Source organism: Ochotona princeps, chromosome 8 (genome assembly GCF_030435755.1).
Source record: "Ochotona princeps isolate mOchPri1 chromosome 8, mOchPri1.hap1, whole genome shotgun sequence".
Classification (NCBI taxonomy): Eukaryota; Metazoa; Chordata; class Mammalia; order Lagomorpha; family Ochotonidae; genus Ochotona; species Ochotona princeps.
In genome coordinates this window covers 38790164-38815421 of record NC_080839.1, presented here as the reverse complement: position 1 = coordinate 38815421, position 25258 = coordinate 38790164, and the positions used below count along the sequence as shown (strand labels likewise).

The window sequence follows — 25258 nt, the reverse complement described above, 5'->3', positions numbered from 1 at the left end:
AAACTGCTAACATTGCCTGCAATGTGCTCAGCAACTAACATCACCATCAGATCATCCAAAAAGCACGAACCATCCCTTTAGATTTTCGAAATATAGGGGTGGACACTGTGGGCAGTAGGTTAAGTCATCACTTGGGATGCCTCTGTCCCATGTTGGAGAACTGGTGTAGGCATTTAGGGGTATGAACCAGCAGATGAAAAACATGTTTTTTCTCCTCTTTGTAACTCACCATTTAAATAAGTAAATAAATAATATAAAAAAAAACAAACTGTACCAAAATGTTTGCTTTAAAAAGACTCTGCGATATTGCTGATTCATAGCATAAGATACATTTTCTTATTCTAATATAAATGATTTATGTTTTAGCTTGTAACACTGTTGTTTTGTTGAACTTTTAAAATTATAATTCCTTAAGTTTGGAAATATGTAGGTTTGTTTTCTTAATAGCTAGATATTAGTTGGAAATCAGAGTCCGAGTCAGTTTCACTTGAGCATACATTTTTATTTAGACTGTAGTGCTATCAGCACGATGATGGGCTGCTACTCACAAATCTGTACCAAGACGCACATGATTGTTACAATGTGTTGGTGTTCTCAAGTAATTTAAGTCTAGCATTATTATTAGTATTATTATTATTATTTGATACTAAAGTCAAAGACGACATTTAGCTTCTTCAGTTTTGGGGCATTTAGTAACATCAACATGGTGGCCTAGTCAGGCAGAAGAAAGAAATTCAAAAGCAGTTTCTTTTTCTTCTGCCAGTTCCTTTGCAGTAAGATCCATCTTCTCACGGGAGAAATCATTAATAGGGAGTCCTTCAACAAACTTCCAGGTTTTATTCTGTTTGAAAACAAGCCCAAGTAAGAGATGTACATTAAATTAGAAATGATCTTCGCATAAACAACACCTCATTTGAATTTGCAACTACATACATACCTGCTTTAATGTTCACTTCTATAGAAGCTAATTTTAAAAACTAGATCTTAACAGATAATACAGACAAAAACTCAGAAAAAAACCCAAAACAAACAAAAAAACCCACAAACCCACTTTATTAAATACTGACACTGGCATGATTGTACTACAGAGGAGAAAACACTGAAGCTTCCTGCTCTTTCAGAAGCACAACGCTGTTTACTGGTATCCAATGTTAGAAGCGTAATAACATGATGTGTCTAGTGAAAAGCTGAAAGTTGCTTTCCAGGTCAATCTTTAATGACCTAAGCATGTGATAGAGACAGTTTTAAAGCTGAAAACAAGGTGCACTTTCGTAAGACTCCCTTACCTTGATTACAACAGGGAATGAGTAGAGCAGGTCATCTGGAATGCCATAGGAGTTGCCATCAGAAATGACACCCATGGACACAAACTCTCCCTGGAAGTGACAATGTTTTACATTTTAATGGTGCATAAAGATTCATACAGAGCCAACTGACAGATGAACTAACAAAGTTAAACTGATGGATATTTTCTTACTGTGTGTACAGCTTCATTACTGTACACAGAACAATCACAGAGCCAGCACCATGGCAGAGCAGGTAAAGCTGTCCCTCTTGGCACCAACATCCCATATGGTCACTGGTTTGAGTCAAAGCTGCTTCAATTTTTTTCTTTTTTGTTAAAGATTTATATATTTTTATTGGAAAGGCAGATCTACAGAGAGGAGGAGACAGAGAGGAAGATCCTCCGTCCGATGGTTTACTTCCCAAGTGACCACAACGGCCGGTACTGTGCCTGTCCGAAGCCAGGAGCCAGCAACCTCTTCCAGGTCTCTCATGTGGGTTTAGGGTTCCAAGACTTTGGACCATCCTCGACTGCTTTCCCAGGCCACAAGCAGGGAGCTGGATGGGAAGTGGAGCGGCTGGGACTAGAACCGGTGCCCACATGGGATCCCGGCACGTTCAAGGCGAGGACATCAGCTGGCAGGCCACCATGCCGGGCCTGCTGCTTCAGTTCTATCTAGCTCCCTGCTGGTATGCCTGTGGAAACAGCTGAGGATGGGCCAAGTGCTTGGGCCCCTGCAACCATGTGGGAAGACTCAGGTGAAAACACCCAGCTCTCTGCTGGCCCAACTCTGGCTGTTGAGGGCATTCTGGGAGTGAATCAGAGTATGGAAGATCTCTGTCTTTCTTTCTAATTCTGCCTTTCAAATAAATAATATTTTTTAAAAAAGAAATAAATTTTTTTAAAAAATAAAAATCTCCCCTCTCATGTGTCAAGCATAATGTTAGGTGTTTTTCATTCCTCACCTCTGGGGTTCCAAACCAGATGTCCCTGACGTGGTCAGCGATGGCTTTTGCAGCAGACATTGCACTGGAGAGTTTTCGAGCCTTGATGACAGCGGCACCACGCTGCTGCACAGTCTGGGATTGGGCAGGGACAGTCAGCACTGTTACTGCATCATCTTAGCAACATTTTTATCACTTCCAACTTGATCTTGGGGTGAAAGGCTGCAACCACAGCTTCATGTTTCCCCTCCAAGACCATGCCATACTCTATACAGACCTTATTAGCCTAATTCAATTACAAGCACAATTCTTTTTGAAAAGATGAAACTACAGGTTCCCCTAAAACACTGACGACACTTCTTCCAAAGAAATGGATCTTGGTTAAAAAGAAGACATCCTCGTTTTTTTTCTTACTTTGATAACCAACGTCAACTGTTGTACAATAGATTGTTTTGGACAAGTGACTTGGTGTGACTCGAAAACAAAGTGTGTGGTCATTGATGCAAGTAGAAAAGGTCTGCTCTCCAAGCCCACTCTACTCCCCGTTTTCAACCCCCTGGAGAAGCACTTGGATCGGTACAGGAGGGTGTCCCTAAAGAGCCCTTTATTTCTGGCTGTTAAAGAGGGCTTAAATTTTTCTTACCGTGATGAATTCTCCCTTGAGCCAGCTGTCATCTTTCAGAGCTTCATAAACACCAACTTCTTTCCCTTGTAATTTCACCTTGGCATGATTGACATCTGGATACTGAGTTGAGGAATGGTTCCCCCAGATGATGACGTTCTTTACATTATCAGCAGTCACACCAAGTTTAAGTGCAATCTAATTAAATTTAAAATACATTACTTAGACAAATGCTTTTCACTTAAGGTTGTTACCTGTTTAACAAATGCTCTTATGATAAAACAAAAAAACCTTCTGAAACTAGAGAAAACAAGAGGTACACTGATTTATTAAACTGTACAAATTTCATTGAGTGGACGTTTCCTATAGCTGCTAAAAACAGTGAACTTGAACACTATAGAGTAGACACTCAAGACTAGAGAGCAGTCTATAATGTCATGAATTTATCAGGACAGTAATCAAATATGAAACAAGGTTTTTATATCTTCATTACATAAATGTGATCTTTGTTTTATAAATGCTTATCTACATACATGTCTCCTCAACATTTCTGAACACTCAGATATTTAGACAGTTTTTCCACATTTAGGGTAAAACTTTATTGTGCACCATAAACAATTTAATCTTCAGATAAACCTCAATAGGAAATTCTGGAGTTAAAGGGGATTCATATTATTAAGGTATGACTATTCTCATCTTACGGAAAAGGAAACTGAAGGAAGGAGCTCAAATATTACATGCACATACAGATGCACCTCAAGTTATGATGGGGTTACGTATCCATCCTAAGTAGAAAATACACCTAACCTACTGAACAACACAGCTTACCCTAGTCTGCCTTGAACATGCTAAGGACCCCTTCATTAGCCTATAAGTGGGCAAAACCATGGAACACAAAGCCTATTTTATAATAAAGTGTTAGATATCTAGATGTACACACTTGCAAACATCTATGCCTACATTTACTCCTGGGGCAAGTAATCTAAGATGCTTACTACTAAGAACTTAAGAGCCAATAACTCCCCTGAATGTCAGCTTCAACTACTCCAAAGTTCAGTGACAACAAAGTGCCTCTAGGCCTCTTCAAACAGGCCTCTATGGCGGCCCTTACTTCTTTTGTTCTGGTTGCCCACTGTCTCTTGTTCCTTTGATCCTTAAACTAATTCTATCCTGTAAGAACAGCAAAGGCTAGGTACTTTACACTCAACAGATGTAGTTTTTGGTGTCACTCATGTCAGGGCTAGTCTAAATCAACCCAGGAAAACAGCTCCTCCTTCCTTTTGACACGTTCATGTCTAATGGATCTGTTAATTTTCTCCCCACTAATTCTGCAGCCTCGGTAATTCTGTTCTCCCTAATACCAGCTAACTGGTATCAATGTTAAATTACCTTACCAGTGCACAGGAGAGCGCTGCAGGTGGTAAACATTCACTGTGTAGCTAAGACCTCTGGGTGCAAAGCAGATTGTGTAAGATTCGTAACCATTCTCTGGTAAGAAAACTATCCTTTGGTTTGCTATTTTTCTCACTAAACAATATCTATAAAGAGAAAGAAATTCCTTTGACAATTTCCTAAAAGCTTTCATTGTATTCAAACAGTTCCTCACCAAACATCTGTAACACAGAATATGGGCCAAAAGAGATGGTTAAAGCTGAATGAACTAACTTCTTTCCTCCCTTTTGGTTCCATCAAGATGTCTGTTCCCTTAAGGAAGAGTTCCTCACACTGCAGTACTCTAGAAGTGGTATTAATTTTCCAAGGCTTCCCTCCACCAAGCCTTAGGTGAAACAGTTTAGAAGGAAGTTATCAGTGTTGTCATTTTACCTGTCTCCTAGTAGGAACTAAGTAATCATCTGTCAATTCAGAGTTTACAGCTGCAGCACATTGTATCTTTTCCTTTAAACTGTCCACTGTACCAAGATCTCCTGCCTGTGGCCATTCAAATTTTCATGCTTTCTCAGCCACCAAGCCAGGCCCTAGAGCTTCTCCCAGAATATCTGTTCACTCGTTAAATGATCACAATGGCAAGGGTTGGGCCAGGATCGAGCCAGGAGCCTAGAACTCCATCTGGGTCACCTACGTGAGTGGCCAGGGCCCAAGTACTTAGGGACTATCCCTAGCTGCTTTACCAGGCACATCACAAGGAGCTGGATTTACAATGGCATTTCAAACTGATACCAGTATTCTGAGGCAGCTTAACCTGTTGTGTCACAATCCTGGCCTAAATATTTGAGTTTTAAACTTGTTGTTCAATGACCTTCTAAATTACCTGGAATGCTAAGAGAGGTATCTTGAGGTGTGGCCGTTTTCAACATTAGGCTGTACACCTCTTAGTAAAATCAGTAACAGTAATACGTGTGAATATTTATTACATTTGAGTATGAGGAATACACTATGATAAAATGGAGCTTATCTCATTTAATTCCCATAACAACTTTTTGAGGAAGAGACAATTATTCTATTTAACAATTTGAACCCCTTTTCTGAAGGTCACACAGCTAGAAAGTGGACCTTCCAAGCAAACGGGTTCCCTGACCTCTCTGGACATCTAGTATCTCAGATACCACACATAGCTGCTTTAAGAATCAAATGAGGGCCCAGTGGCGTGGCCTAGCGGCTAAAGTCCTCGCCTTAAAAGCCCCGGGAACCCATATGGGCGCCGGTTCTAATCCCGGCAGCTCCAGTTCCCATCCAGCTCCCTGCTTGTGGCCTGGGAAAGCAGTCGAGGACGGCCCAATGCATTGGGACCCTGCACCCACGTGGGAGACCTGGAAGAGGTTCCTGGTTCCCAGCTTCGGATCGGCGTGCACTGGCCCGTTGCAGCTCACTTGGGGAGTGAATCATCGGACGGAAGATCTTCCTCTCTGTCTCTCCTCCTCTGTGTACATCTGGCTGTAATAAAATGAATAAATCTTAAAAAAAAAAAAAAGAATCAAATGAAAAATTACATGTAAACAGTTGGCCTACAACAGAAGCTGAAGAAATGTAAAAGTCTTCTGTTTCACTGGGTGATCAAAAACAGAGAGGTTATCAATCTTCAGTTTAGAGACAGTTTACATTTTCAACTTCCACCTCATACTAGCTTTTGGTTATAAAGTACAGCTGTCCATGAAATAAAAGAGGTCTCACCACAAGACAAAGCACTCATAAAAATATAGGGGAAAAAAACCACTTGCAGTGAGGACTTGTAGAGGAGGAGGTGAGGAATGGTCAGGAAAAAGGAGAGAGTATGTCCAGGAACGAGATTCATCTCGTGACTGCCAAGTGTACCAGGATTATAGTTAGATAAGAGAAAGCCTAGAAACCCAGCTCAGATGAGTGGCATGGCTTCTAGGGTTTTGTTTTTTTTTTTTTCTTTGAGTTGTTAACTCCTTGGAATATTTATCTAAGACTGTAAGAGGTAAGTAAATTTAATAATCAAAATTAAACTAAGTATTGTTGTGTGAATTATTCACAGGGGTGATTTTTAACCACTGTAGCATGAGAACATTAACAACTTCAATAACTGGGAATTGAAACACCACTAGAAATAAAATGAAGTAAGGAGCCCAGCCTCTGGTCCTTACAAGATAGATTTGGGTCAGGAGTTGTGCTGCAGCAAGGCACTTGTAGTGCTAGCCGTCTATGCCAGAGTGTAGGTTAAAGTCCCAGTGGTTCTGATGCAGATCCAGCACCCTACTAATGTGCCTGGAAAGGCTTGGAAGATGGCCCAAGTGCTTGGGGCCCTGTTTCCACGTGGGGCACCTGGATGGAATTCTGGCATTCGGGGAGGAAAACCAGTGGATGAAAGATCTGTCAAACTGCCTTTCAAATAAATAAATCTTCACATTAAGACTTTGTAACCAATTTAAAAATTTACTTTTAATTTATTGAGTAGTTGCTTCCTACTTAATAAAAACAAGTATAAAATAAAATCAGTTATTTTTTAAATGCTTATTTTTATTCTACTTGAAAATCAGAGATAGGCATCTTTGATCTACTGGTTCATTTCCCAAATGCTTGCAATAGCCAGGGCTGGACCAGGCCAAAGCCATGAGCCTGGAATTCCATCTGTGCATCCCAGGTGACTGGCAGGGACTATGATACTGGAGCCATCATCTACTGTCTTGCAGGATGCATCAGCAGCAAGCTGGATCAGACATGGAACAGGTAGGACTCTAACCAGATATTCTGGTATCAGATGTGAGCAACACAAGAGGTGACTTAATCTGCTGTCCCATGACACCAGCTCTAGTACCAGTTATTGTAAAAGTAAGTTTTTTTAATTGTTTACTTCTTTTTAAATTTTTTTAAAATAAAGACTATTTGAAGGTAGGGTGAGAGAGAGAGAGAGAGAGAGAAAGAGAGAAAGAGAGAAAGAGAGAAAGAGAGAGAGAGAGAAAGAGAGAGTGTGAGATCATCCGCTGGTTTACTCCCCAAATGGTTTCAAACAAAGATTGGGCTAGGTTGAAGCCAAGAGACAGAAGCTTTTCCCAAGTTTCCTGCATGAGTACAGAAATAGAGCAGCCAGGGCCTGGCATGATGGCTCAATGGCTAAATTCTTGCCTTGCATGCAATGGGATCTCCCTAGGGGAACTGGTTGGTCTCCCGGCTGCTCCACTTCCCTTCCAACTCCCTGCTTGTGGCCTGGGAAAGCAGTAAAGGATGGGACCCTGCTCCTGTGTGGAAGACCTGGAAGAAGCTTCTGGCTCTGGATCGGCTCAGCTCTGGCCGTTGCAGCCACTTGGTGAGTGAACCAGTGGGTGGAAGATCCTTCCCTCTGTCTCTCCTTCTCTGTAAACCTGCCTTTCCAATAAAAATAAATATTTTTAAAAAGTCACATTTCTAACCTGAGATTTAGCTCGATTGTGATCCAAACGAGTGAGGCAACTGAAGTTCTCCTTGGGGATGGATGGCGCTGACTTGGAGGCAGTCAGGCAGTTGGTGTTCGCTGGGTTTCCCACCACGATTACCTAGGACAGATGTGAGGCACCAAGGAGTTACTAACTGCATGCACAGTCATTACCCACACTTTTAGAATTTGACTGAAAAATGTGTAACAGGCAGCTTTAGTATGTAGCAAGTTTGTATTAGCTAAATATACACAATTACCATTGTAGCTTGTAGCAGGCTTCTCTCTTCCCTTCTATACCTTCCTTTTGTGCCTTGTTAGTGCTTGGAGTCACCACTGAAAACAGTTCTTTAACAGAGCCAGCAAAATCACTCAGCTCCAGGAGGCAAAGTGTATGACTTGTTTGGTGACAAGACAAAGGCAGAGTATTTATCTGCTGACTACAAAACCCAAGTAACCTAAGGCTCCATCCCTGGGTTTGATTCATGCATGACATTTTCCTTCTTCTATAAAAATCATCTTAGAAAAGAAGTTCTAATTGAGTATTTTATTTCAGGACAATAATTTGTCTCTATGAATTAATGTTTTTTAAATAAGACTAATTCTAAGAATTACCTGGGCAGTTTACTAACTTACACACAGATGATCGTTTCCTTCCCTTCCAGATCTGTTGACTTAGTCAATGGGAAAAATTATGCCAGGTCATTTATTTATTTATTTAGGTATTGGGGTGATTGGGTAAACAGCACGTCACAATATGAAAATGTATACAACTATAATTTAGAAAAATCCTTAATAAAATGACAATTATTCTGAAATGGCATCAAATTTATAAAAATGCTGTTAAGAATATTATAAAGATGACTCCCATGTTCCCTTTATGCAGACCATCAGATTTGTTCCACCTTCCCCACTCCTTCTCCACTTCTCTCCTTGCCCCCAGGCTTTTTTGGGTCAAGGTTGGGAAGAAAGCTGGTGGGGAAGAGTCCATTTGGGAATGGGTGGCAGACAACTTATGCCACTGCCTCTAAGTACTTCAGGATTAGGATTAGTATTATTCCCCAGTAGTAGGGGAATATTTCCCTCAAACAAGGACACTTTGTGGAGGTACAATAACTATGTGAACAGTACCATTACCAAGCAGGCTGTTTTCCTTGTAATCGTTTACCAAGAGATCTGTGGATTTCTATTATTTTACATTAATACAGAGAGCAAATTTTCAGCCATCTATTTAGTGTCATAGATAGAACATTATAATTAACAACTTAAAAGAGTCTTCTGAAAATTTCTTTTACCTTTCACTGAAATCAGGACATGGAACTGTATCAAAATCACCAATCAGCAAGTCTTTTTTCTGTGACATGCAGTTCTAGTAAACTAATGGAAAATCTGAGGCTCAGAGTTCACCATCTCTGAGAACACACACACCTTACACACATCTCCCTCCACAATCACATACACAAATCTCCATGGCTGAAAAAAATACACCTGCACAACAAAAAGGCATCAGTTCTGTGTATTCTTTATAAATTTAAGAATATTAAATTTCCTCTACTCCCTACCCAAAATCCCTCCCTGCAACCAATTTTCCCCATATTATTACAGTAGAATAGTCCTTCATTAATGTCATCAAGTCCATCATTTAAGTGTGTCCTGGGGAGGGGGTAAAGGAAATCCCAGAGCCTATGGAGTTGTATCATAAAATTAAAAATAAAATAGAAGGAGGAAAAAAGGAAGATTAAATTTCTATATCTCAATATTAGGAAATCAAATTTTCAGTTATCTCTGATACAGTTTTCTACCTCTTAGAAAAATAAATAAATAAATAACAATTCTGTAGCTATATGTACTGGGACATGCACAGAATGGTGGGAGTTGCAAGGGTAGATTCTGTATCCATTTAAATCCTGAAAGTGTAAATCTCAAAAGCTAATAATGAAAAATCATGTAGAATAAAGTGTTGGTTACCTTAACTGACTTCTTGGCATATTTGTCCAGGGCTGCACCCTGGCTTTTGAAGATTTTCACATTTGCTTTCAGTAAATCTTTCCTCTCCATGCCCTCCCTTCTTGGCATGGAACCCACAAGGATGGCCACATCCAGGTCTTTGAAGGCAACCTCTTCTTTGTCGGTTGCAATGACATCTGTGGACATGGCAATAAACATGCAGAGCTACATAAACACCAAAGCTGCAAGTTTTCTTTCTAATACTGAATCTACTCATTAATTCTTTCATTTTATAGCAAATGTTTATTTTTACATATCACATTGATACACAATTTCAGGAGCCTAAGAAAACAAGGACAATATATTAACAACTGCTATAGCAGGAAATGTCAATAATTTATTTTGCTTTCCCAATTCCAGCAATTATTTCACTTTTTAAAAGTTCTACAGCTTTTATGTTTTATATAATACAAGGTATAATGTGATAACTTTTTAATTAACATAGGTTCTTCACACTCATTACTATAGATAACACAAAAAAGCTAACCTAACCTTTAAATTGTAAGTATTTTAAGGTCTTAGATATGAATCACAGATTGAAGAATAGGAAATCTTAGCTGAGGAGTATTATCCCAGGGATAATACTAAGAGATCCACTTTATCATATTTCATTTTCACATTGGCTACTATCAATGGCTAGTGGGACTATCCTTCTAGGCCAGGCTGGTGCAGAGTTCACTCACTTGCTTTTTGATTACAAAATGCCTATCACTACCCTCTCGCACTGACTGTATTAAAAAGGCTGTGACCAAAACTCAGCACTTCAGCCAGGGCGAGACAAGACTGAAGCCAGGAACCTGGAACCCCATTGGGATTTCTCACATGGGTAGCAGGGGCTCAAGCTTGGGCTATTTCTGCTGCTTTCCCAGGTGCATCAGTATGGAGTTAGAACAGGAGTAGAGTTCACCTGGCACTTACACGGGATGCTGGCATTGCATATAGTGATTTACATAGTACAATTCCATAGCAACATGAATCATTTTCTTTCTTTTTTTAAAGGCTTGTTTTATTTTTATCTGAAAGTCAGATTTACAGAGAGGAGGAGGGATAGGGAAAGGCAGAGGGAGAGAGAGGTAGGGAGCAAGGTAGAGGGAAGGGGAGGGGCAAGGGAGAGAAAGGTAGGGAGGGAGGGAGAAGGGGAAGGACAGAGAGGGGGAAAGATGGGGGGGTGTAGAGGTGGCAGAGGAAGAACAAGAGAGAGCGAGCGAGAATGAATCTTCCATCTTCTGGCCCACTACTCAAATGGCTACAATAGCTGGAGCTGAGCAGATCTGAAGCCAGGAGCCTTTTCTGGGTCTCCCATGTGGGTGCAGGGGGAGTCATCCTCCGCTGCTTTCCCAGTGCATAATCAGGGAGATAGATCAGAAGTGGAGTAGCTGGGACTAGAACCAATGCCAATATGGGATGCAGACACTGCAGGCAGAGGATTAGGCCACTGCACCAGCCCCAAGATTTAGCATTTTCACTGGTAGTGTTCGGATCACTGCATCGTGTCAGCTAAACACATGCAGGAATAATGTTAGGGGGGAATCATCTATCTTTCTTTTCCTGACCATACTCGTGTACTCTAATTTGGTAAAAGTTTCCTTCTCTGTCATGGTCACAAGTGCCAGAGGAAAAGGTAACTGAAGTCTGAGGCCATTAGATGTGGCAGAGAAGGGAAAACAAATGGGGGGGGGGGGGAGGAGAAAGTTGATTTGGAAAAAGCTGAAGGTGAGGTGTGGGAACCAGCGGAGTGTACTGGGTTACGATTTTTTTCACAGGACTGCGTAACACGAAATGATTTAATACAGTAGATGTTTATTGAACAAATATGTGATTTTTGAGGAAGGCTTGAGATGTGTGTATATTTTGCTTTGTGTGAACTTCCAGGAGAGTATCATTATTTAATTCTCAGGGAGAAAACTGAACACAATGAAGGTATAGTTAAAGAAAACATTCAATACTTTGCAATGTGACCTAACAAAACCTCAGGTGAGTAGGCCTTAATCAGTGTGATTAGTGATGTAGCCATGTTGAAGAAAAATATGTATTCATCTGGCACTGGTTGTTTCACAGTTTTGCCATTATTTATTCTTGGTATACAGCTTAATGAATGGCTATAGTTCCAAAATAAAACATTTCTTCGAAATAATTTGTGAGAGATTAACAAAAATTTAGTTTTTATAAGACATAAACTACACTTCAATCCTTTCTGTTCTTCCCATCTCACCTTTCAGGAGGGGAAGGGCGCAGTCTTGCAGTTCCATTAGGACACCATCCAGGACACCCATCATGGGAGTGATATCCAGTAGCACAAGAATGATAGGCTGCCAAACAGCAAAAGTAGCGCCTGTCAGGGTAGGTTACATCATCTAGTCCCATAAAGTCCTTCTGTGTAGTTTTTGTTTCTGTTTTATTTTATAGTCGTTCGCTTATGTGTCTAGCAATAAGCTTTGAGAAACAGAATGTTTTAATACCAGCAAAGGTTCACTAACAGAAATAGTAAGGTGTCCCTGGTTTGACCAGGATTTGTCTCCTCAAAACTCAGAGATGTACAAACTCATGAAGGTTTCGTATTAATGACTGACTGATTAACATTGGAGGCCTGATCTAATGATGGCCTCTGAGAGGCCTTTATGTCACTGCGGGCACACACTCACCATTGTCCGCCTCCACCAGTCAGCCTGAGGGGCTGTCTGATCCTGTAATCTTACCTTTTCTTTCTCCAAGAAGTTCCTGTAAGGTATTTTAGTTAAAGTAATGAAAAGTGGACTAATATACAAGGGAATTATCATCAGTGGATTTTAACATGCCATAGCCTGCTCTTATTTTTAATGTGGGTTGATTTCTTTCTTTTCTTTTTTTTTTTAAAGATTTTTATTGTTATTGGAAAGCCAGATATACAGAGAGGAGGAGAGACAGAGAGGAAGATCTTCCATCCAATGTTTCACTCCCCAAGTGAGCCGCAACGGGCCGGTGCACGCCGATCCGAAGCCGGGAGCCAGGAACCTCTTCCGGGTCTCCCACGCGGGTGCAGGGTCCCAAAGCATTGGGCCATCCTCGACTGCTTTCCCAGGCCACAAGCAGGGAGCTGGATGGGAACTGGAGCTGCCAGGATTAGAACCGGCGCCCATATGGGATCCCGGGGCATTCAAGGCGAGGACTTTAGCCGCTAGGCCATGCCGCCGGGCCCATTGTGGTTTGATTTCAATCTATGGGCCACTAATTACACTATCTGGCATCATGAACTTTATATGGGTCAAGTTAATGAATAAATGAATTTTAGAAAAGTATTTTATATACATTCATCAAATCTGGTTAGATTAGGAGTACATACTTTGAACTGGGAAGATTTCCTATTTGACCCTTTGGTCAGAAAGATCATATATGAACAAGGAGCTGCAGACTCAGCAATCTTTTCTCCCACACGCATTCCTAAAGAGTTAATGTTATTAGAGATAACTTCCTTGGTGCTGGTGGCACCAAGCCAACCAAATACAGTTATGTGTCGTAGTTTTGCTTTGCACAGTGTTTGAGTGCCTAGAGGGGGTGTATATAAACAGCTTAATAGCTTCCATTCACAGCAATGAGCCTATTATGTTTATTGGGACTGTCCCATTCCTTCACCATTTTATAACTTGTCTCCAACTACACACAGGGTTTTATTAGCACTATTATTATCCCAAGGACTTAAGATTTACACACACTTGCTCCTACCTGGTCTTTACCAAAGACAGATCCATTTCCAATACTGTACAGCAGTGAATATGCAATCTGACCAGCTGCTCCAGTTACAAGGACTCTGACTGGTTCAGACTGCAATGAAAAACACACACACACATTAACATCTCATTAAACGGTGCAATTTTACCCTAAAAAAAAAATCAGGATTTTAATACTTAATACACACATACTTTGAAAAAAATCAAATTCCCTTTGCCTTTGGCTTAAGTAGAACTGCTGCCTCATGGCCTTTTTTCTTTTTAAAGATTTATTCACTGAAAGGCAGAGTTCCAGAGAGAGGGAGAGTCAGAACAAGAGGGAGAGGGGAAGGACGGAGAAAGAGACACCACTCTTTCACCAACTGGTTCACTCCCAATGGCCACCAATGACTGGGACTGGGTGAAGCCAAGGACCTGCAAATCCATCTTGGCCTCCATGTGGTTGCAGAGGCCCAAGCATGTGGTCACCTTCCACTGCTTTCTCAAATTAGCAAGCACCTGGATTAGAAGTGGAAAGAGCAGGGACTCAAACTGGCACTCAGAATGGAAGCTGGCATCACAGACGGCAGCTTAATTGGGTATGCCACAACACCGCCCCCGAAAACTTAATGACTTGTTCAAGTAAGTAACTAAGCTACCTAATAAACATGTATCCTTGGGCTTTATATTTATGTGATATTATTTAATTCTTGCCATTCAGGGATTTAAAAGTGTGATCCTAGATTTACTTACATGATCTCACCTATCTTTCTTGGGATATTTCAGTGCTAACATTTGACTTACATATTGATGTTTTCTCAGTAATACAAACCTTACCTGGCCACTGCAGCTTCTCAAATTCTAATTATGTAGCCCCCAACTCTCATCTACTCAACAGAAACCTTTGCCTTAATGAGTTAACAATGGTTAAAACTTTCCATTTACATTACTTCAAAATATTTAATGAAATAATGGTGGTTCAACAACTGTCAGGAAGAGGAAAAATAAACTTTTATTTAAGGAGAAAGAAAAACAAGAAAATGCTAATAGTTGGATCACAGATTTACAGAGAGGAGGAGAGACAGAAAGAAAGCAAGATCTTCCATCTGTTGATATACTTCCAAATGGCCACAAAGGCTGGAACAGAGCCGATCTGAGGCCAGGAGCTTCCTCCGAGTCTCCCAATGTGTGCAGGGTTCCAAAGTTTAACCTAGCCTCCACTGCTTTCCCAGGCCACAAGCTGGGAACTGGATGGGAAACGGAGCAATGGGACACAAACTACATCCATATGGGATCCTTGTGCTTATTAGGGGAGGATTAGCCAATTGGGCCATCATGCCTTGCCAAGAATCACTGTTTAATGCAAGGAGGAAGGAACGCAATATTTATAGCACAGGCACAGACTAACAGATTTTGATAGATCTAGAAAATACACACATGAGCCTGGCATGGTGACCTAGCAGCTAAAGTTCTCGCCTGGAATGCGCTGGGATCCCATATGGGCACCGGTTCTAATTCAGGCAGCTCCATTTCCCATCCAGCTCTCCTGCTTGTGGCCTGTGGAAGCAGTCGAGGATGGCCCAAAGCTTTGGGACCCCGCGCCCACATGGGAGACCTGGAGGAGGTTCCTGGCTCCTGGCTTCGAATTGGCACAACACTGGCCGTTGTGCTCACTTGGGGAGTGAATCAGCGGATGGAAGCTCTTCCTCTCTGTCTCTCCACCTCTCTAAATATCTGACTTTGCAATAAAAACAAACAAATCTTATAAAAAAAGAAAATATACACATATGGACAAAACTAGTAACTGATACGCAAAGTTATGACTGAGTCATTTAAAGAAAGTTAAGTTCAGATAATTTGTAACATGCTTTTCATTTAAAGAAGTTTTATTCATATATAGTTGAATTGAGAAGGCTGGCAACTTAGTAAAACTATTTATGTCACTTCTTCTAATGACATTGTCTTACCAATTAACTGAAGAACCATTATCTCCATTTGACTTAATCATTTAACATTATATCACTGAATGAATCCTTATCCTATATTTTAAACTAGGAAATCTATTAGTGAACTGTATAAAGAGAATAAGCAAACCTAAACTGGGGGTTACAGAGGTAGCAGAGAATAGAACTGAAGACTGGGTTTCTGGAGCTAGACTTTCTGGTTTCAAGTTCTGGCTCCATATCCATATCCTACCCAGATGTTTCTGGGTAGGTTATTCAACCTGCTGTGTTGTTTCCAAAAGTAAAATGAAACTAGCTTCAAAGAATTTATGGAAAAATGGAACTAAATTCTTATTTTGGTGCCAAAAAAATTCTATTGAAATCCATGCGTAATTTCTTTTGTAAATTTGTATTTTCATTAATTTATGAAGTCCTTCATATGCACAGATTTAAAATTTTGTCACTAAAATAAACTTTTAATTCCATCTTCCATGAACTTTTTGGAATGCTCTCATAATAACATTTAACAAATAGTATAGTTGTAAGGATTGAGAGTTAACAGCAAATCAATAACATATGTAGCTAGTACTGTAATTACTGGTCCCAAAGGACCCTCACAGCTTGTGGTTTGCAATATATTTGTTACATTCTACTCCAAATGCTTCCTTGACAGCTGCCTGCCTTTGACTCAAATTTGCACTCTCACAGGGCCCAAAAAATATTTACTGAATGAATGATGGTAGTGTAAAGAAAAATCTAAACAGGTTCTACTTCAGTGTAAAGCAATCTAAGGTAAGGAATGAGGGGGGAAATGATTATTATTATGATCTATGAAGCTTAACCTACCAGAAAATCTGGTGGGTAGCTACAAAAAGTCAGTTTCAGAAGGCAGGTTAGCTACTAAAACTGTGTTCACACTCTTTAGTGAGGGGGCTGTGGCCAACTAATGAACAGCTAATTCTACCCTAGCAGTTCCATTCTGTGTCTTTGGACAAATTATTTTCATAGGTAGGTCATTCCATCTTGTTAAGAGAAGTATTGAAACCTAGTGTTGGAATGTTTGATGATGAAACAGGTAAAGAAGGCACTTCCTTCGTACAGCTCTTTTGCAACACTGCCTCAGAAAAGCAGGAGGGTAGAAGAGGCCTGCTGACTCTTCACAATGCTGCACTGTGGACACAGGTTGCTATTCTTTGCTCAGATATCTGGGCAGTCTGCCAAAATCCAAGAGGGACTGTCTTTGCTCTAGGCAGGGCACTAATGACCTTCCTGCAGATCCAGGCTCTGTTTTGTCAAAGTGCTGAAGTCTCAGCTGTGTAGCTTGAAATTACGTGTCCTATTTTCCCATGAAAAGATACACGTATTATCTTTTTTCTGTTAGAATTTATATATTTTTTCTAATTTACATATCCTCCTATAATACAGAAGACATCATTCATATTCCTTCAGTTTATTCCATTATTTCTCATGGGTCCAAACAAGGAATTCACACCTTAAAAATACATACATGCCTACATAAAATGTGCTTGGAATTGGCCCATAAAAGATGGCTATTTTAGAAATCAGTGATTGTTCATACACCCTATGAAGGAGGCCAGAAGACTGAGTCAGGTGAGAGTTTGCTGTCAATTCTAGCAGATTCACAGAAGCACCCCTCCTGATGGGCAAGAGTATGTTATGTGTGTGCCAGTGACCTTCCAGGGGTGACACCTGGCTCAGTCAGCTGTGCAGCAAAACAAATACGGGCTAGTGTTCTCCTAGTGACCTTGAGAAAAATTATTCAACCTCCTGGGCTGCATTTTCAGGTTAGATGAAATAATCTCCAAATTTCCTTCCCATTTTAGAATCCCAATATACTGAATTGGTGAAGAATAAAAGCAACTGGGTATTCCACACTGCTGGAAAAACTCTTGAATTGCTGTCTTCATCTAGAACCTTACTTACTAAAAATAAAATTTTCAGACTGAATTGGTAAAATGGAAAATGAGGAGTTCCTTGGTGCAAACCTGTGTGACCTTGAGCAAATCACATTCTCGCTGGGTCTCTATGAATTCAATTTTAAGATCTGAAGTAGGCAGGTTTGTCAAAATGATCTTTAACAGCTGAAACTATAATTTACCTAGTTATGTAACCTAACATAATTACTAGGAACCCTAATTTTAATGTTTTCACCACAAAATTAGTAGCTGTCCCCATTGGTTTTCTTACAAAGGTACAAGAGTAATGTCCTGTCTTTTCACGTCATGGGAAATTTCTAGTTCATTCATTTCCCCCGCACTCACCATCCATCTTATTATTGTGAAATAGAAAAGGAAAAATTGCCTCAAGTATAAATACCAGCACCTAAGCAAATTCTCGGGTGGCAGATGTCAAGTTCAGGGAGTGAGCAGATTATTCCTACGTCAGAGCTCCCTCCCCCAGTCATTCCTCCCCCTCTCAGCAGGGACAAGACAAGGAGACGCAGGTGTCCAGATCTTCACTGACAAGGCGACTACGTTACACTTAAGTGGGGTGTTTCTGGAATTCATAACACAGAGATCAGTAGAAAACAAACCAACAAGCATCCGCACTAGTTATCGGGCCAGTGATGCCAACAAGTTCTGCCGTTACAAAAGATCAATGGCCGGCTTTTAAATAACGTTATGTGAAATTAGATATGGCGGAAACACGTCTCCCGAAAACCGAGGTGGTAAGCAGAAGCACCTGACACGTACTACCTTTACAAGTCCAGAGCCCTGTGCTTGCAGAGCTGCCAAAAGCCCTTGAAAACACCTTGCGCTTCAGAGGAAACAAGGCTGAAGCCCAACCTTCCTCCCTCCTGTCAAATCTCTTCGAACTAATCAGACTCCGTAGCATTTATGGAGGAAAAAAACCCCAAAAAACCCAAACCCGCACCCTCGCATTTTGAGCCCCCGCCATGCGGCAGAATGCAGACCGACACAGATCTCTTCAGTCCTTCTAAGACAACAACCCCTCCACCGCCCTAAGTTGGAAATCAACCCCTTTGCAATCACTGGTACCCAGTGATTCCCCAGAAGAGGAATCGAAGCTTTTCCAAAAGGCGCCAAGGACACTACCCTGCAGAGCCACCTCCCAAATGTCACCGAAGCCAAGGAACTCCACACCACAGAGCGAAGGCCACAGGGCAAGGGCCGGGGACGCACACTCACCATGACTGAGAACTGCGCGAGCAATTTCAGCACCTGCAAAAACGAGCGTCAAGCAGCCAGGTCACCTCTATCGCGTTGCCGACTCGGGGAGGACGAGCCCGGCAGCCAAGAGAGCGCAGCCCCTCACCGCGGAGCCCTCTGGGAAGTGTAGTTTTCGTCAGGCCTATTCTGCCGCTACCTCAAGGTAGCGCCTTCCTGCGCTGAACTACATTTCCCATAATCACATATCTTTTCACCTCCATCTCCTTGCGCTCTGGAACGGCTGCAAAATAGTCCCCCAGAACGAGGCGCTGTGATTGGACGACGGGTACGAGCGGAGGGTTTGCGTTCGGAAGAACGCTTATCTGATGTCGCCCAGCAATTGGCGGCTGGGAAGGCGTGTGGAACTCGAGGGAGGAGAGAAGAACCCCTCAGCTGCATCCCCCACAAACGAGCGCCTGGGACGTTATCCTCCCCCCAGGGCAAAAGTGGGAGGTAAAGAGACCTTCCGCTGCGTAAAACCGGCTCGACCCGGAAATAGTCTTTCTAAAAAAAAGTATTTCTGCTCGAGAGGGGCGGGGAGACTTGGCGTGTGGAACCGGCGACAGCTTCTCCGGTTGCTAGGCGACGAGGCAGGAGCCACCGAGAGGACGGTACCTGAGGAGAGGCGGCGGCGTCCCCGGACCCCGCGCCCTGCTGGGGCTGTCCCGGCCTAAGTGTGGGGTGAGGAGTGGAGGAGTTTGCTGGGACGTCCCCTCCGAGGCAGCCCTTAACAGCGCGGCTTCCATTCTGCAGACGCAGGTGAGCTCCTGGCCCGTGGGCAGGAGAACTTTTCTTTTTTTTCTTTTTTAAAGCTAAGGGTTCAGAAAAGCGGTGGTTCGCGGATCTACCAGACCGGTGAGGGCCAGCTCGCGGGTCCCGTCCTCGCGCCCACTGCGAGGGGGCGTGGAACTGTCAGCGTCGAGGAGGGCATTCGCGTCCTCTTCTCGCTCAGGCGCAGCTGGTCCACATTTAAATCAAGAATTCTTATTGAGGACCCATGACTCTAACTTTAAGCTAGTTGTCTTCTGTGAACTGTAACTCTGAGCCGCTTTGATGCTTAAAAAGTTTCATCAAACCTTCAGTTCTAAGAATGGCAAATGCATAGGAAACACTGACCGTGTCAGTCTCAAAGTTAAAAATAAAACACATTTTGAGATATTTTCCTTTAAAGTTTGTTTCACATGGGTATTGACAGCAAGATGTGTTGCTCTAATTAGCATAGATGAAATGAAACACCTTTCTTAGGTAACACTGATTAAAGTTTCAGGTTTTTCACTTTATTGTGCTAAGTGGTGTCTTTTTCTCTATTTCGGTTTGCATGATTTGGTGTCTGGGGAAAGAAGTACAGACCTTGCTTTCCTATCTGATCTGTTCATAATATTTTTCATACCTGGGATGACTTTCTTCCTTGAATCTCTTTATTCATTTGGCTTCAGATATATTGTTGTTTGTCCCATGTCACTTTTAACCTCTAATTCCTTAACTGAGGTTTGCCTGTGTTCATCTATATCAATCCATAAGTGACTCAGTCCATGAGTTGTGTTGCTTCAAATGTTACCTCTATTTCAAAGCCTCAGAAATTCATATGCCTTTGTATATCTGGTTCTGCATACCAGCCTTCATTTGTAACTACATGTGACTTTCAGTTGAATTTTTAATTTTTTTATTTTTCCAATTTGTTTAATTAAAAGGCAGAATGATAGGGAGGGACAGAGGAGATCCTCCATCAACTGGTAAACTTCCCAAATAGCCGCAGTGGTGAAGGCTGGGCCAGGCTGAAAGCAGAACTGGAATTCCATCCGCGTGTCCACATACAACACAAGACCAAGCATGTGGGCCATCTTCATCTTCCACTGGTTTCGCAGACACATCAGCGAGTTCCGGGATTGTAAGTGGAACACCTGGAACTTGAATAGGATGTTGAACTCACAGGAGGGGGCTTAATGAGCAGTGCCGCAAAACTCAGTTTTTCAAATGAGCATCATTTTTCCTGTTACAGTATTTTCTGTCAAACAGCAGTACAAAGGATTCTAACATCCTTTTATGAGTAAAACATGACCAGCCTCCAGTTCCAGGAAGACTGTGGATGAGATACAAGGTTTCAAACTTGTGAGGTTATAAAGAGCTGAGTCTGGTTAGATAGAGACTGATTTAATAAATGGGCAGAGTGACAGAGGGCGACAGTTTTAGGACACTTGTTAGGCTGGGGATTCAGAAGTAAATATGACAGAGTAGCTTTCTTGGCATCTTGAGTATATAGCAGGGAGGCACAGATACATAAACCCTTACCGTCTGAGCATGCCTGCCGCTAATTTGCAGTTAAGCACACACTCTTTTTGTAAATCAGATCTCAGGTGTTTGTAATTTCTTGAAGAAAAAGGGAGGTGTCACTGATGAGAGGCTCAAGGAGGCTTTCAATGTGGGAGAAAATATAGATATCCACATTACTTGGGAAGCCGTGCTCACCGCCTTGGTTAGTAATACAGATTACTGGTCCTTTCCTGAAGTATACATTTTTTTAAAGATTTATTATTTATTTGAAAGTCATATTTAGAGGTGCGGAGATGGATCTTCTATCTGCTGATTTATTCCCCAAATGACTGCAGTGGCCAGGGCTGGGCCAGCATGAAGCCAGGAGCCAGGAACTTTATCTCGATCTCCCGTGTGGGTGGCAGGGACCCAAGCACTTGGTCCACCTTCTCCTGCTTTTCCCAGACTGTTAGCTGGCAGCTGAATCAGAGATGGATCCTTGTTGCAGATAGCAGCTTTGTGATGCCAAAACACTGGCCTTATGTGCTTACATGCATATGTCAAGATGGATATCTTTTGAGCTTACAAAAAGAAAGTCACTTGAGTTATTAAGTAATGAAAATCAATTAGTGCTTTTTCTCTTGTCCTGTAACAACTAGATATCTTGAAAATTGCTGGTTGCTCTAGTTGTGAAAAAACCTGTTATGTAGACACAAGCATTTTATATATATATATATATATATATATACACACATATATATACTGATTTTTATATATAAGTATATATATATATAAGACTGAAGACACATACCATTATTTCCATTTTTTAAAAATTCAGACAAAAATCTGTAGTGGGTGGATTTATGGTTTATGAGGTGAGGAAGAGTGATAACAGTTAGACCTTGGCCAGTAACTTACATATGAACTGGAGCAGATAAAAGAATAGGGGGTGAAAGGGCCCAGCGCAGTAGCCTAGTGGCCAAAGTCCTCACCTTGCAAGTGCCAGTGTCCCATATGGGTGTCAGATCTAATCCTGGCGGCCCGGCTTCCCATCCAGCTCCCTGCTTGTGGCCTGGGAAAGCAGTCGAGGACGGCCCAAAGCCTTGGTACTGCATCCATGAGGGAGACCCAGAAGAGGCTTCTGGCTCCTGGCTTCGGATTGGCTCAGCTCTGGCCATTGTGGCTGCTTGGAGAGTGAATCAGTGGACAGAAGATTTTCTTCTCTGTCTCTCCTCCTCTATGTATGTCCGACTTTCCAATAAAAATTAAAAATAAAGTCTAAAAAAAAAGCATGGGGTGAAATAAACATTTGAGTTTGAAGAATTTATATATGTAAGTAAAAATTCCAAAAGGAAAAATGACAATAAATTTAGTTGTAGGTCGATTGACTGTTTTTTATTTATATTTTTAATTTTTTCTTTATTTTGAGTTTTATATAATTCCATAGGGAGGACAGTTAACTCTTAAAATTGTAGTTCATGAATCTGAACAGTCTCCAGCAATGGGAAAACAGGGGTTTGTTGTTTTTCTTTGTTGAACCAAATTGAGGTTACTGCTTTCCAAGCCTAAAACATTCAGGTAGTGAATTTGTTTGTTTAATAGTTATTGTTTTCCATGATAGCATTCTGTAGGTTTGGGCTTGCCCGCTCCAGCTTCCCTTCCTGCCTCTCCATTCTCCCCTAAGATGATAGTCCTTCAGCAGCAGTCACAAGTTCAGTATTCTAACAATGTGCTTGGTATCAGAACAAACTGGTAGAAAAATGTCAAAGAAAAAAAACACCCAGAAAAACAACTTTTCACTTCATATTATTTCAGTTTATTTTTTGTAAAGGTTAGCGTGGAGGATACTCCAAAATTATGCTGTATCAGACTAAAATCTCGTGTTTTCAGAAGTAAGTTGATATGTTTTGGGGTCTAGCTCCTTGTTTTCTTAAAGTGTGAGTGACTCCATTTTTATTTGGTCTGATCTGTGGGGACCTGGTGTAGGAGCTAATCCCAAAACAATGGCTTCCAGTAATTTTTGGATAATACAAGAAAAGAAAACTTTCAGCAAACAGACACTCATTTGCATTACACACTTTAGGCCAAACTGCTGGCTCAAATATGCCCTGTGGTTTTCTGTCTCCATGTTTTGTATGCTTTTTTAGTAACTGACATCTTTTTTTTTTTTCATTTTTCCCCAATTTTTATTATTATTATCATTTTATGATAGTTATATAGGCCCTGGGATTTCCCTTACCTCCTCCCCAAATCACCTCCCCACTGAGTTGTCCTCTGTTATTACAGCAGTATAGTTCGTCGTTAACAGTTGTAAGTCCATCATTACAGTCATGGACAATGGCAGACAGAGCAGCATCCTATATCTTATTGTCAAGATATATTGAACAGTTTCATTAGGAGTCCATTTTTGATCTGGAAGTAGAGAGGCATACTGCATTGTATTCTCACATCTGGATATGATAGTCTCCATTACACAGTTACTATACATCCCCTTAAACGAAAAGCCATAAAAGAATTAACAGGAAGAAAAATAGAAATTTAGAACACCATAAGGTTAAATAACATGCTACTGAATGACTACTATGTCATTGAAGAAATAAAAAGAAAACCAACAACTCAGTAATGCTACTGTATAATCTATGAGTCAATGAAGAATTTAATGAGAAAATGTTTTGAAGAAATGAAACTAAAACAAAAGCATCAAAATCCATGAAATATAGTTTCCGCTGATCTTTGTTGGTGAGATGTGTCTCCTGTAGGCAATAATGAGATGGGTTTTGTTTTTTTTTAGTTCAGTCTACTAATCTATGATGTTTGATGAATTTAAACCATTTACATTCAGGATTAATATGAATGGGTGGTAATTTGGTCCTGTCATTTAGCAATGAGTTGTTCATTGGTTTAGTCTGCTGTTATTTTTCTGGGATGTTCTTCACATTGGCTTTGGTAGGTGCTATTCCTCGACTCTGACAGGAGAACATCTTTAAGTATCATTTGTAGGACAGGTTTGGAAAATGCATATTCTTTTAACTTTACTGTGGAAGAATTTTATTTCATTTTCAAAGCCAAAGAAAATCTGCTGGGTATGTTATTCTGGGCCAACATTTTTTTTTTCTGCTTTTAGAATCTGGAATACGTTGCTCCACTCTCTTCTGGCCTGTAGAGTTTCCTGTGAGAGGTATCCTGTGAATTTAATTGGCATTCCTTTATATGTCAATTGATTTTTTTTCATGTGCACATTTAAGGATCTTTTCCTTGTGTTTGATTGAAGAGAGCTTGATTGTCATGTGTTGTGGTGAAAATCACTTTTGGTCAACCGTGTTGGGAGTTCTGTGCCCCTCCTGGATGTTGTTTTCCAATTCTTTTTGCAGATTGGGCAATTTTTCCTTTATTGTTTCATTAAATACATTTTTAAACCCAACTTCTCTTTCTGTACCTTCTGGAACTCCCAAAACTCTTATACTTGGCCTTTTAATAGTGTGTCTTAATCTTTGAATACTTTTTTTTAGTTTGACCCAGGTCTACTTCTAGCTTTTTGTCTCCTCCTGGTGACAGGAAATATCTTCCAATTCTGAGATTCTTTCTTCTGCTTCCTTTATTCTCTTTTGGAGACTTTCCACTGTACTTTTAATTTGTTTGATTCCATCCTTCATTTCCAACAGTTTGGCCTGATTTTGTTTCAGTGTTGCTATTTCCTGTGTGACATATTCCTTAAATTCCTTGAACTCCTATATGTGCTTCTCGTTGATAAGTTTTATAATGAGTTTTCTGAATTCTGTATTCCCTAATTTCTCAATGTATTCCTCAGTTTACTCTGGGGTTTGCAAAGGCTTTTGCTCTTTTGCAAGGGAGTCTTCGGTAATATTCACTGTGCCTCTGTCTCTTTTTTTTGTTCTTGGTCATTGGTTAGCAGATTCTTTTCCTTAGGGCAGGTTTCCAAGCTGTGTCACGTACACATCTACAATTTGATTTTACTTATTGCAGTTGGCACTCGGTTCTTTATTTGCAGCCACTTGCGCCACTCCTTCCAGTGAGTTCCAAGTCTGGGCGTTTATGATAGACTTCCACCATGGTCTCCATAGCCCCAGCTCCTGGCTTACCAGTCTCCACCTCCTGTGATCTCTTGCTGAGGCTACACCGTTGTCTGTACAGTCTTTTGTCCCACTTCTGGTTTGAGCAGTCCCAGGATGAGGGAGAAACCAGGTGTCCTAAATAACAAGGGGGGTGCTGTAGCAATAACCTAGTCCTTGCTGGAACCTGTTGATTGTTAGGTATATCTGAGGACTATCAGGACCTATTTTGAGTGGAACCTGTAGGATGCCACATTGTTGCAATTCACTGAGCCTGAAATGAATTCACTCTCAGCTTGGTGCATCCACAGTCATGTCCCACTTTGCCTTTGTCTCCCTACACAAAATGGCACCCGAATTGGCTCTGAGGGTGGTGGGACTGGGCTGTGAAATCCACCCTGTTCCCACAGGCAGTGGGATCTGCTGCTCTGT

The 25258-nt window shown here is 41.1% G+C and overlaps 2 protein-coding genes across 5 annotated transcripts in view; one reads left to right on the top strand and one right to left on the bottom strand.

The window, feature by feature from the left end:
* Nucleotides 1–481: 481 nt before the first annotated feature.
* Nucleotides 482–18624, bottom strand: MDH1 (malate dehydrogenase 1). The gene is made up of 9 exons (XM_004580106.3): nt 18486–18624; nt 13389–13487; nt 11902–11998; nt 9651–9826; nt 7681–7803; nt 2873–3049; nt 2251–2364; nt 1287–1376; nt 482–841 (listed from the first exon to the last, which is right to left on the bottom strand). Exons 1-9 carry the CDS (start codon nt 18486–18488, stop codon nt 716–718), a joined length of 1005 nt encoding a protein of 334 aa, XP_004580163.1. The 5' UTR covers nt 18489–18624; the 3' UTR covers nt 482–715.
* A 529-nt stretch (nt 18625–19153) lies between these two features.
* The window catches only part of WDPCP (WD repeat containing planar cell polarity effector), a 327334-nt gene continuing 321229 nt past the window's right edge, over nt 19154–25258 (top strand). For all 4 annotated transcript variants that reach the window (XM_058667873.1, XM_058667872.1, XM_058667875.1 and 1 more), the window contains exon 1: nt 19154–19265. The gene's annotated coding sequence lies outside the window, so the exon portion shown is untranslated. The remainder of the gene's footprint in view (nt 19266–25258) is intronic.